Raw genomic sequence first — 13,433 nt, forward strand, 5'->3', positions numbered from 1 at the left:
TTAGGGTTTGAGTTTAGGGATAGTGTTAGGGATAGGGTTAGAGTTTAAGGATAGTGCTAGGGTTAGGGTTAGGGTTATGATTAAGGGATAGTGTTAGGTTTAGGGTTAGAGTTTAAGGATAGTGATAGGGTTAGGGTTAGGTTTTGAGTTTACAGATAGTCTTAGGGGTTGGGTGAGGCACGGAGGGCAATCGGGGATGACAGGGACAATGTGGGAGGAGGATGGGTCATAACAGAGGGAGGGGGATGGGGAATCTAGGATGGTAAAACAAAAGGCAAGGTATGCAGGACACAAGAATTGGGAAACTATTTGCTGAGAACATATATGGTGACGTGCTTGATTGAGCCAATGCACAGTGTATTTTGGATGGAAAACTCATTTGTGGTTGCGATGGGAAAAAAAAATTATAATAAAAAATAAACTATAAAAAAAAAAAGAAGAGAGAAGAGGATAGAGAAAGATAGCAAGTGAACAATAGAGAGGATGTTCGTGAGAAAAAGAAGAGGATAGAGAAAGATAGCAAGTGAACAATAGAGGGGATGTTAGTGAGAAACAGATATGGTTTATTATCTGTTGAAGATGACGTGTATAGTATTCTCAACTGGACTGGTCTGGGAAGTATTTCATGATGGGTGAAGTCTTTTAACAAGCAAAATGAGAAATAGTGATTGACTGTTTTAAAAAATTATAATAATAATAATTATTGGGAAATGCATGGAAAAGACTTTGAATGATAAAGCGGGGAGATCGATGCCTCTGTATTGACTGACATGCATGGCATTCCCTTTTGAAAAAGCAATGGAAGTCAATGTAAAGTTATATGTAATCCAATGTAATAAAAAAAATAAAAAAAAAAAGAAACACATGCATTTATTAACTGAATAGAATACAGCTAAAAATAAACGTATATTTGGTTTCAAAAAAAAAAAGAATATTACATAAAAACTAGACAGGACTTGAACCATGGTCGGCCATGTGGGAGTGTCCAGCGCCTTAACCACCACGCCACCCACTGGTCCCAAAATTGGTGATCTTATTACTAACTTGTTGAATAATTATTTCCACCAATTAATTTTCTTACTGTATTATTGTTTATATTTGATACAGTATATCAAACCGTCATATGTAGAGAAATTAAATTGTTAAACCTCTCATTGTGAGGGCCAGCAAGTAGTGTAATGGTCACTGCCCTGGACTCCCACATGGTCTACTGCGGTTCAAGTCCCAGACCTGGACTTCTTTCTCACTTTCCCTCTCTTTTGTGTCTCTTTCTGGTCAAACTAAAAATAATAATAATAATAAATGAAACATAATAAATAATTCTTTTAAAAAATTACTTTAGTTTTCAAAGAGGTAAGTTATTTTCTTTATAGAGATTGTTTTTGTTTTGTGAGAGACTTTATTGCTATAGGGCACATGCACTTGCCAAAGAGAGAGACAGAAAGTGAGAAATCACCCCAGGAGGGGATGACCACCCTAAACTCTTCTCCATTCTCTTCTTAGGATTTTGGGCACACACAGATAAGCACCTGGCAGGCATGAATTTCAGCCTCCAGGTCTGGGGCTTGAACCACAGTAGACCACATGGGAGTCCAACACCTTAACCACTATGTCACTTGCTGACCCTCAAATACTTGCTTTTTAGAATTATTTTTGATTTGGGGCCAACAGGTGGCATGGTGGTTATGGCGCTGGATTCCCACATGATCCACTGTGGTTGAGGTCCCAGACCTGGTGACTTGCTTTCCCACTTTCCCTTTCTCCGTCTCTGTCTCTCTCTGATCAAATTAAAAAAAAAATAGTAATAACAAATAAGAATTTTTTATAAAGAATTTTTAAAAATTTATTCATCAACTTTTTTTAAAAATTTGACCAGAGATGGGACCAGCAGTTGGTATAATGGCTATGTCACTGGACTCCCATGTAGTTGACTGCGGTTTGAGTCCCAGACCCGGTGGCTTAAACCCATGCTGGGCGCGTGTGCGTGCATGCCCGAGATCCTGAGAGGAGAATGGGCGAGGAGGGATTGTGGTGTGGTCATCCCCCCTGGGGGGTGATTTCTTGCTGTCTCTCTCTCTCTCTCTTTCTGGCGAGTGCACATGCCCTATAGCAAAATCCTCTAAAAAACAAAAAATTTTTTTTTTTTTGACCACAGAAAGAGAGAGAGGCAAAGTGAGAAACCAAGCTGCCAGGTCTGGGACTGGAATCGAGAACCCAGTGTCTTAACCACCATGCCACTTGCTGAACCTAAGAAAACTATTTTTATCAAAAATCCCTTGAGTTTTCAGAGATAAGTTATTTGCCTTATAGAGATTATTGCCTAATGATAAGGAATATCTCAATTTCAGAAAAGAAGTAAACGATATAAAAAGTTCCAAAGAGAAACAGTTATCTAAACCATAAAATATTAGTTTACTTTACAAAGACCTGTTTGTATCTCTTTACTTGTGTTTGCGTATTTTGAGCGATTGGACTCAAGGACAGCTGGAGTGGTGTGATAAGAACACTTATGGCAAAACTCTGGGCTTCTGCTATTTGACCATCAGTTAGAAGCAAGCATACAGAGTATCTGAATTCATATTAAAATATATCTGATTTTTTTTTTTTTTGGAGAGGTTTTTGCCATAGGGCACGTGTGCTTGCCAGAAAGACAGAGACAGACAGAGAGACAGAAAGGGAGAAATCACCCCCCAGAGGATGGCCACACCACAATCCCTTCTCCTTCATTCTCCTCCTGGCATCTTGGGTATGCATGCACACGTGCCTGGTGTGAGTTTAAGCCGCCGAGTCCAGGACTCAACTGCGGTCGACTACATGGGAGTCCAGCGACAGCCATTATGCCAACTGCTGGCCGCCTGAATTCATATTACAATGGTAAATATTTCAGTTTTCCAAATTGTGTTTATATGAACTTTTTCATTTTTAAAGAATTATTTATTTTTTACTTATTCATTCATTTATTTTAATGTGACCAGAGAGAGAGAGAGGGAAAGTGAGAAAGCAAGCCACCAGGTTGAGGACTCGAACCATTGTCAGCCATGTGGCAGTGTCCAGTGCCTTGACGCCACCTACATGGGAGTACAACGACATAGCCATTATGCCAACTGCTGGTCCCTGTTTATGATTTTTTTTTTTTGAGAGGTTTTTGCTATAGGGCGTGTGCGCTTGCCAGACAGAGAGAGACATAGAGACAGAAAGTGAGAAATCACCCCCCAGGGGGGATGGTCATGCCACAATCCCTTCTCCATTCTCCTCTCGGGATCTTGGGCACATACGCACACGCGCCCGGCGTGAGTTTTAAGACATGAACCGCGGTCGACTACGTGGGAGTCCAGCAACATAGCCATTACACCAACTGCTGGTTCCCTGTTTACGATTTGTTTAAACATAGGTTGTATGTGCTGATTATTGCCTGGGCCCACTGATTATTCTAATCTCATAGAAAAATATAGCTGTCTTTTGGGACTAACAGATGGTGTAATGGTTACATTGCTGGACTCCCATGTAGTCTACCGGAGCTTGAATCTTGAAGCTGGCAGCTTAAAACACGCTGGACACATGTAAGTACATGCCTAAAATCCCAAGAGGAGAAGGGAAGAGAAGGGATTGCGGCATGGCCATCCCCCTTGGGGGGTGATTTCTCACTGTCTCTCAGTCTCTGTCTCTCTGGTCAGCACATGCACCCTATATAAAAAAAAATCTCTCTCTAAAAAAATGAAAAAGGTAGGTATTGTCTAATAAATATTGGGCCATACACACACATAAATCTATCCGATGCTTGGATTTGTCTTGTGCCCAGCAAGTCCTAAACAACTTGTTCTAAGACCCAGTTAACCTCACACAGGAGACTTCAAGCAGCAGGCACCCTAATAGCTTTTTTATTTTTTCTTTTTTTGGAGAGGTTTTTGCTATAGGGTGCGTACTCTCGCCAGACAGACAGAGAGACAGACAGACAGAAAGTGAGAAGTCACCCCCCAAGGGGGATGGTCATGCCGCAATCCCTTCTCCTCCATTCTCGTCTCGGGATCTTGGGCACGCACGCACACGCGCCCAGCGTGAGTTTAAGCCACCAGGTCCGGGACTTGAACCACGGTCGACTACGCGGGAGTCCAGCGACATAGCCATTACACTAAATGCTGGTCCCCCCTAATAGCTTTTAACTGACCTGTGGCTACAAAGATGGCCATAAGTGAAGCAGAACAGAAAGAAGTATGGGTGGCATGGTGGTTGAGGACACTGTTAAGGACACTAGACTCCCACAGGGCCAACCACAGTTCTAATCCCAGACCTGGTGACTTGTTTCTCACTCCTCCCACACACACCCCACTTCCGGCCTCTTGTTTTGTCCCTCACTAGTCAAATTAAAATAAATAAGTAAAGTTAAATTAAAAAAAAATCTTAAAATAAAACACTGGGACCAGTAAGTGGCATGGTGGTTAGGGCACTGGACAGCCACATGGCCCATGGCCGTTTGAGTCCTGGACCTGGTGGCTTGCTTTCTTGTCCCCCACCCCACCTTGGGGCCAGCAGGTGGCCTGGTGGTTAAGGGTGCTGGACTCCCATATGGCCAACCTTGGTTCAAGGCCTGGACCTGGTGGCTTGCTTTCTCTCTCTCTCCCCCTCTCTGGTCAAATTAAAACAAACAAATAAATAAAATTGAATAAGACAATTATTTAAAAAAATAAGTTAAAAAAAAAAAAGAAAGAGGTTTGGGACCAGTAGTTAGTGTAATGGCTATGTCGCTGGACTCCCATGTAGTTGACCGCGGTTCGCGTCCCGGACCCGGTGGCTTAAAACTGATGCTGGGCACGTGTGTGTGCGTGCCCAAGATACCGAGAAGAGAATGGAGAAGGGATTGCGCCGAGGCCATCCCCTCTGGGGGGTGATTTCTCGCCTTCTGTCTCTCTGTCTCTCTCTGTCTGGCAAGCACACGCACCCTATAGCAAAAAAACAAAAACGAACAAAAAAAAAAACCTCTCAAAAAAAAAAAAAAAAAAAAAAAAAAAAAAAAAACTCAAAAAAAAAAAAAAAAAAAGAAAGAAAGAGTTCTGGGGACCAGCTGATGGCATAATGGTTACATTAATGGACTCCCTCATGGCACTGTGGTTTGAGTCCAGACCCAGAGACACTGGGCCTGTGTGCGTGCGTGCCGAAAATCCCAAGAGGAGACTGGAGGAGAAGAGATTGTTGCCATCTCCCCTGGGGAGTGATTTCTCAATTTCTGTCTCTGTTTCTGTCCGTCAAGCACACACACCCTGTTGCAAAAAAGAAAAAAAACTGTCTTAAAAAAAGGGAGGGTCTGCCCCCTAAGAGCTTAAGGTCTTGATGAGTTAGGCCAGGGGAGCTTTCAGTCCTTTATGTCCTTGCCCATACCAAGAATGTCAATCCCACTCTGGCTGTCTCAGGTTGGCCAGGAGACCCAGTGGAAATAAAAGTGTAAGAAGAAAAGGAAGAGAGAGAAAGGAGAGTTTCTCACCCCTAGGGGCTCAAGGTCTTAATAGGTCAGTCCAGAGGCAGTTTCTAGTCCAATATGAAAATTGCCCATACCAAGAGCTATCAATTACACTGGCTTTGGCCAAGAAACTCAACAGAAATGAAGAAAAAATAATGAAGAGGTTAAGAAGGGGACCCCCAGTTAGGGACTTACCTCTGGTTGGACTTGCCACAGTATATGTTGTGGGATGGTTTCTGTGATGATATGCAGGTGCTTGGTGTTTGGGACAAAGAATTGAATGAACCAAACCAGTTGTGAAAGGAAAAGGTAGTTTATTAAGTATAAGCAGAAGTATATTCCTGAGAGGTAGGAGTGGGCCTGAGCGTACTGAGAGAGTGCCTCGAATGCTCCAAACTTTCACATTCCTATTTTACAGCACTGCCTTCCTCCTGGATAATAATTCAGAGATTTGGATTTTGAACACAGCTTGTCAGAATATTAGATTCATTCGTTCTGTGGTTACCATCTTTTATTTTCCAAAACTCCCAGCCCAAGAATTTAGGTTATAGTTCTTGAATAAGGCCCACTCCAGTGGGGAGCTGAACTTGCAGTCTCTGATACCAAAGATACCACGGTACTTGCTTCTTCCAGGTCACTCACAACTGAGGTGGCCCCCAAGCCCTCTCTGCTGGCCTCCAGCTAGGCGACGTTTGCCTCTTTCTCATCGTAATAATACTGGATCAACTGCTGAACTCCAGCCTTTAATGCCGGCTTAAGTGCAGCACTTATCACTAGACCTGTGGGCCCTCCCGCCAGCCCGGCCATGGTCATCAGAAGGTCATAACCCAGATCAATGGCCCCATCCTGGCCTCGTTCCTTGGCCCTGTCTGAGCAGTTCTTAGCAGCATAATACAAAGCTGTACCCAGGTTGTAGTAGGTTCCTACTCCAGGTAGTAGCCTAACCACACTGTGCACATTCTGCTCCTGCTCATCCTCACAGTCCTCAGTGGGGAGGGAGCGTCGGGCCCTCTCCAGGCCTGGTTGTCCCCTGGCTAAAAGTTGCAGAGAGGAGGCCAGGGCTTCCACCGACACATCCCTCGCTTTGCTTCTGCCTTTCCGGAGCCCTTGAAGGTGGTGGATGAGGACTTGTGTGGCATTCACACCACCCCAGCGGTAGAGCTGAAGCTGCAGGGCCTGGACATCAGCTTGGCAGCCAGCTTCCTCCAGGGCATTCCTTAGAGCCAGGCCTACCAGAAACTTGGGTAGAGGGGCCATGTGGGTAAAGCCAGGCAGGGACTTTGGGAGCAGTGTCTTACAGAACTCGGGGTCTGAGGAGGGTGGCTGGGACACCAAGGATAAAGGAAGGTGCACAGAGACATTTGCCTGCTCTCCATATGAAATGGCGTCTGCAGGGTGCAGCAGGAGGTGGCACAGAAACAGAAGTAGATCGACTGGTATCATGATGAGTCGGAGGCCGTGCATGCCTGGAGAAGAGTACCCTGGGAAGGGTAGAAGCCAAAACATACAAACCACATTTATAGGGACCAGCAGATGGCATAATGGTTACATCGCTAGACTCCCACAGAATCAACTGCAGTTCTAGTCCGGGACCCAGCAGCTTAAAACTCATGCAGGGCGTGTGTGTGTGCATGCCCAAAATCCTGAGAGGAGAATGGAAGAGAAGGGATTGTAGCATGGCCATCCCCCCTCAGGGGTGATTTCTTGATGTCTGTCTCTCTCGCGAGCACACGTACCTTAGAGCAAAAAAATCTCTTTGATTAAAAAAAAAAAATTTAGAAGGGCTGTGGTCCGAAAGGAGCCTAAGGCTCAGGGAAATCTCATCACCTACCTCTAAGCTGCCGTTCTTTGTAGGTAAAACCTAGGAAATAGAAAATGCAACCCAATTGTTCCCACTTGGCCTCTCCCATTTTCAGATCACTAGGAAGTTCCTGTTTTCTTTCCACCCACTTACAGGGCTCCAGGTTACCACACGGTCCAGTCACTGAGAAGCGAAGCTGCCTTAGCAGGTCTGGTGCTCCTTAGCCCTGTGCTGCCCCGTTCTCTTTCCCATGGAGTAAGAGGACTTGCTCTCCCCTTTGATCAGTAAGTGACGTAACTTCTGCAAATATTTGCTCATTAGAACCGATTGCTAAAACCTTGCCCTCTTGCCACATACACATCAATACTGAGACCCTGTGTTTTACTTTTTTCTAAATGTCCCTTCTACATTACTCTGAGGTCATGACAGGAGCCAGGGAAACTCAGAGTCAGGAAGGATTCAAGATTTATGTTTCTCTCATTTTATTTCTTTTTTTTGTTTGTTTAAAAATTAAATTAGTGCAGGCCAGCAGGTGGTGTGGTAGTTAAGGTGCTGGGTCCTACACCGCTGACTGTGCAGTTTGACTTCTGGTCCTGGTGGCTTGAAAAACATGCTGGGCGTTTATACGTGTATGCCTAAAAGCATGCTGGGTGTGTATACGTGTATGCCCAAAGCTCCAAGAGGAGAATGGGGAAGGAATTGCAGGTGGCCATATCCCCAGGGGGTGCTTTCTCACTTTCTCTCCCCACCTCCCTGCAAATGCATGAGCCCTATAGTAAATTAAAAAAAAAAAAAAAAAAGTTATACTAGCAAGCTATCTAAAAGTTGGAGATTTAGAAAGTACAGGGGAATTGAATAAGAAAAGGTTAAAATGCCTCTTGTCTAGTACATATTAAATGCACGATATTTGATGACTCGAGAAAAGAAAGAGGGGAATAGGGTAAGAAATAGGGGCTGGCACCAAGTGGAGAAGGGCCAAGTGTGTGTTTAAGGACAGGAACTGGGAGGTGTAAAGCCATGGAGAGCATTGGTGATACTGGAGACAGTGCAGGAGGAGGGCAGGAAACGGGAGAGGGCTGGAGGGAAGGAATCAAGGGGAAGAACAAAGCAGAACATTTAAGAGACCCAAGGCGGAAATAAATCTGTTGATTATAATGTTTATGGCAGTATCTTTGACTGAACCAATACACAGAGTATTCATGATGGGAAAATTCGTTTGGTATACTGTAATGATACACAGTGACTGAATGTAAAAAAATAATAATTTAAAAAAGCACAGGAATGAAATGAAGACCATCTATTTACCCTAAGTGGTCTTCAATGTTGCTAACGATCTGCTGTGTCTCATTATTGAAGACAGGCCTAGAAAAGAGGATTTTTCACTTAAGGGACATTGAGTATCTGAAGTAATCTGGACAAATCCCTCAATAATTTTCTTCATAAAGCATTTCAGAACAGCTGTGAAACATTTGATAGATTACATATTTCATCACCCATAGACACTGGAAGTTTCTTTTTAAAAAATCTTCTGGGGGCTGGCAGGTGGCATGGTGGTTAAGGGCACTGGACTCCCACATGGTCAACTGCGGTCTGAGTCCTGGACCTGGCGTCCTGTTTTCTCGTTTTCCCTTTCTCTCTCTCTCTGGCCAAATTAAAAAAAAAAAAAGGAATGTAATTAAATAAATATTTTAAAAATTTTTTAAATCCATAAAACCATATTAGAGCTGACCTAAATTCCCAGAGACGAGAGCCAGCAGGTGGTGTATTAAGGGCACTATACTCCCACATAGCTGACGGTGGTTTGAGTACTGGACGTGGCAGCTTGTTTTCTCACTTTCCCTCTCTTTCTCACTCTGTCCCTCTCTGGTCAAATTAAAACGAATAAAGCTTTTTTTTTTCTTAAGAAAAGAATGCTTACCTCTTAAAAATAACTTTTTTGAATTTTATTCATTTATTTCTTCCATGAATGAGAGTCATAGAAACAGATTCAGCCTCACTTCATTCAGGGTCTTGATGGCACAATCTACCTCCAGCTTCAGCCAGCCTGGGTCATGAGCAGGCAGGTGGCTGGCATTCTCAGGGAGGCCTCTGGATGTGCACAAAAAGAGTGAAGCATATAAAATCTTCAAATATTTATATATCTCTTTCCAGCCCAAACTTTGTCCTTCTCACCTTTGCCCCATACTGATAAACCGACCTTTTCTCTTTGACCCTTAGTCCTGCTCCATATCCTTGTCCTAAGATTTTACCCTAAACTGAGGAAAAAGTCCTCTGTATCTTCTGGAGCGGATAAAGAATATGAAGAAAGGTTGCTGATCTCTGGTCCATACACCATTCTTTTTAATTTTGCCAGAGGGTTTTGTATGCTTGCCAGAGAGACAGAGAAGAGGGAGAAAGCACTCCCCATTGGGGGTCATACTACAATCCCTTCTCCATCTCTCCCTCCTGCTGGGATTTTGGGCAAGCATGCACATGTGCCTGATGTATTTTTCAAGTCACCAGGTCCAGGACTTGAACTGCCAAGTAGGCCCTTTATTTTTTTTACTTATTTTTCTTAGAGATTTTGCTATAGGGTGCATGTGCTTGCCAGGGGCAGAGAGACAGAAAATGAAGTCACTCCCCAGGGGAGATGGCCATGACACAATCCCTTCTCCTTCAGGGATTTTGGGTGCACAAGCACATTCGCCCAGAATGAGTTTTAAGTCACCAGGTCTGGGACTCAGACTGTGGTTGGCTGCATGGGAATCCAGTGATGTAACCATTACACCATCTGCTAGGCCCAAGAAGGCCCCTTTTTAATCCAGCTGCCTTAACTACCAGGCCACAGAACTGGCCCTCTTCTTTATTAATGCCAGAGCGGTGCCTTCACAGGCCAGAGAAAAAGTGTCTCTCAGTGATAAGTCAATCCATTTATCCCCTTTCCTCTATTCCTCATTCTCATCAGGATCCTATGTGCACATACACCCAGCATGTTTTTTAAGCCACCAAGCCAGGATTCGAACTGCAGTCAACCATGTAGGATCCAGCTACCTCCACACTGCTGTACTACAAGGCCAGCCTAACCATTATTCTTCTGAAAAGAGTACATTTGGGCTAGCTCCATGGCCTGGTGGATAAGGCAGTTGGATCCCACTTGGCCAACCCTGATTTGAGTCCTGGACTTGGTGGCTTGAAAATCATGCCAGGTGTGTGTGTGTGCGTTTGTGTGTGTGCACGCATGTGTACCCAAAACCCTGAAAGAAGGGAAAGATCAAAGAGAAGGGATTGCGGCATACCCATTTCTTTTTTTTTGAGAGGTTTTCGCTATAAGGCGCGTGCGCTCACCAGACAGACAGAGACAGAGAGACAGAAAGCGAGAAATCACCCCCCAGGGGGGATGGTCACGCCGCAATCCCTTCTCCTCCATTCTCCTCTCAGGATCTTGGGCACGCACGCACACGCACCTGGCGTGAGTTTTAAGCCACCGGGTCCAGGACTTGAACCACAGTCGACTACGTGGGAGTCCAGCGACAGCCATTACGCTAACTGCTGGTTCCCACCCATTTCTCACAGAGGGTCCCTTCTCTTCTTCCTCTTGCTCTGTCTCATTTCCTCTAGCATGCACATTTCCTCTAGCATGTGCACATTTCCTCTAGCATGCGTACACACACACACGCGCACACACAGAATACATTTCCTCTAGCATGTGTACACCCACTACACGAGAATACATTTCCTCTAGCATGCGTACACACACACACGCGCACACACAGAATACATTTCCTCTAGCATGTGTACACACACACACACACACACACACACACACAGAATACATTGAGTGGTGGTTTAGGGAAACGAGAGAGTAATGTCAAACCAAATAGAAACTTTTTAAAATTTCTTCCACGAGATAGAGACCCACCCCCTACAGGTTCTTTATGCTCCAGTCCAACCGCTGCCTCAGCCGGCCAGGATTATGGGCATGCTGTGTGCACCCAGCATGTACAGGAAGATCTCAGGATGCAAACCTGAGACCTTCCCATATGGCTTCAGCACTGTGGAGTGTTGTGTTACTGCTGTGCCGCTATGGCCAAATCGGAACAAACTTTGTGTTTCACTTTTGTAATTCAAATGCAAAGTATAAATAAAACATGTTTTAATCAGTTGAACAGTTCCAAATCTAAACAAAACTCCAGGAATTGGGCTTCATCTTGGGTATAGGGGTAATGCTAGTTCAAAAAATAGGGGAAGGTATGTAATTTTCTTTAGATTTTTGCTATAGGGTGTGTGTACTTGCTGGAGAGAGAAAGAGACAGAAAGTCAGAAATTGACCCCCGCTTCCTGAAATCCTTTCTCCTTTATTCTCCTCTCAGAATTTTGGGCACACATTCACACATACCCAGCATGTTTTTCAAACCACTGGGGCCAGGACTCGAACTGCAGAGTTGGCAATGTGGGATCCAGCATCTTTTTTTTTTTTTTAAAGAATTATTTGTCAGGGCCAGTAGGTGGCATGTTGGTTAAAGGTACTGGACTCCCACATGGCTAATCATGGTTTAAGTCCTAGACCTACCAGCTTGCTTTCTTGCTCTCACTCCCTCTCACTTGCTCTGTCCTTCTCTGGTCAAATTTAAATACATAAATAAATAAAATTTAGAGATCCTTAATTTAAAAAAAAATTATGTTTTCAAGTTTGGGACTTGAAGCACAGTCGGCCATGTGGGAGTCCAGCGCCCTTAATCACACCACCTGCCGCCCGTGATCCGACATCTTAAAAAAAAAAAAATATATATATATATGCAGGCAGGTGGCGTGCTGCTTAAAGGCAATAGACTCCCACATGGCTATGGTTGAAGTCCCCAACCTGGTGACTTCGTTTCTCACTTTCTCTCTCTCTGTCTCTCTCTGGTCAAACTGGAAAAAATAATAAATAAAGTTAAAATAAAGTAATTCTTTTTTTAAAAAACAAGAATTATTTGGACCCAGCAGCTGGTGCAATGGCTATGCGTGGACTTACATATAGCCCACCGTGGTTCAAGTTCTGGACTCGGTGGCTTAAACTCATGCTGGGCGCATGTGCGTGCATGCCTAAGATCCCAAGAGAATGGAGAAGGGATTGCAGCGTGGCCATCCCCCCTGGGGGGATGATTTCTCATTTTCATTTTCTGTCTTTCTTTCTGGTGAGTGCATGCGCTCTATAGCAAAAAAGAAAAAAAAAACCTCTCCAAAAAAGAAACTCAGTAACAGGTGATTTTTTGTGGCTGTTGACAATATCTACCTCTTGTTCCCACATTTCCAATCCGGTCCAAGAAAGAGATACAGTGAGACTTGGAATGAGGAGAAATCAAATAGCTACAATTCAGGTGTGTACAAAGCAGCTTTAAAAAAAAAAATCATTATTTTTTCACATGAGTTTTGCCAGAGAAAGACAGAGAGAGATGAAGCAAGCCACCAGGTATGAGACTCATACTGTGGTCGGCCATGTGGGAATTCTAGTGCCTTAACCACCACGTCACCTGCTGGCCCCCAAAGCAGCTTTTTTACTCCTCTTTTTTTTTTTTATAAATAAGGATTTAATTTATTATTTTTATTGTTATTTAATTTGCTACAGGGTGCATACCTGAGACAGACACAAAGAGAGAGAAAGCTAGGTGCAGGACTTGAACCATGGTCAGTCATGTGGGAGTCCAGCACATCAATCACCATGCCGCCTACTGCCCCCATTGCTTCATACTCTTGATACTACAAATGTATCCTTGACAAAAGATCTTGAGGTGAGGGCATTTTTTTCTGTCTTCTATAGGGAAAGCAGATGAAAGGAAAGGCTGATGGGCTCTTTCAACACTAATTTCTTTTTTTTTTTTTGCTAGAGGGTGCATGTGTTTTCTAGAGAGACAGAGAGAGAGGGAGAGGGGAAAACAACCCGCGGGGCGTGTTCACACTGTAATCCCTTTTCTTTCATTTCCTCCCTTTCTTGAGATTTTGGAAGCATACACAAGTGTCTGGTGTGCTACTCAAGCCACTAGGTCTGGGATTTGAACTGCACAGTTGACAGGATCTGGTTGCCTTACCCACTAGGCCATGGAGCCAGCTCTAACTCTGAAATATTAAAATTATTTTCTTCCAAGAACACAGAAAGGGTGGGCTAGGGAACTCAGACAGACTGACAAATCAGACAGGTTAGTAACTTTCAATTTTACACGT

The 13,433-nt window shown here is 44.0% G+C and overlaps 1 protein-coding gene across 1 annotated transcript; it reads right to left on the minus strand.

Moving 5' to 3' along the window:
• Positions 1-5,749: 5,749 nt before the first annotated feature.
• On the minus strand, positions 5,750-7,571 carry APOF (apolipoprotein F). Its single transcript, XM_014582983.2, has 4 exons — positions 7,523-7,571; positions 7,407-7,472; positions 7,284-7,313; positions 5,750-6,933 (listed from the first exon to the last, which is right to left on the minus strand). The coding sequence occupies exons 1-4, from the start codon at positions 7,569-7,571 to the stop codon at positions 6,134-6,136; spliced, it is 945 nt and encodes a 314-aa protein (XP_014438469.1). The 3' UTR covers positions 5,750-6,133.
• Positions 7,572-13,433: the final 5,862 nt, after the last annotated feature.

The sequence above is a fragment of the Tupaia chinensis genome, unplaced genomic scaffold (genome assembly GCF_000334495.1).
Source record: "Tupaia chinensis unplaced genomic scaffold, TupChi_1.0 Scaffold143970_1, whole genome shotgun sequence".
Classification (NCBI taxonomy): Eukaryota; Metazoa; Chordata; class Mammalia; order Scandentia; family Tupaiidae; genus Tupaia; species Tupaia belangeri.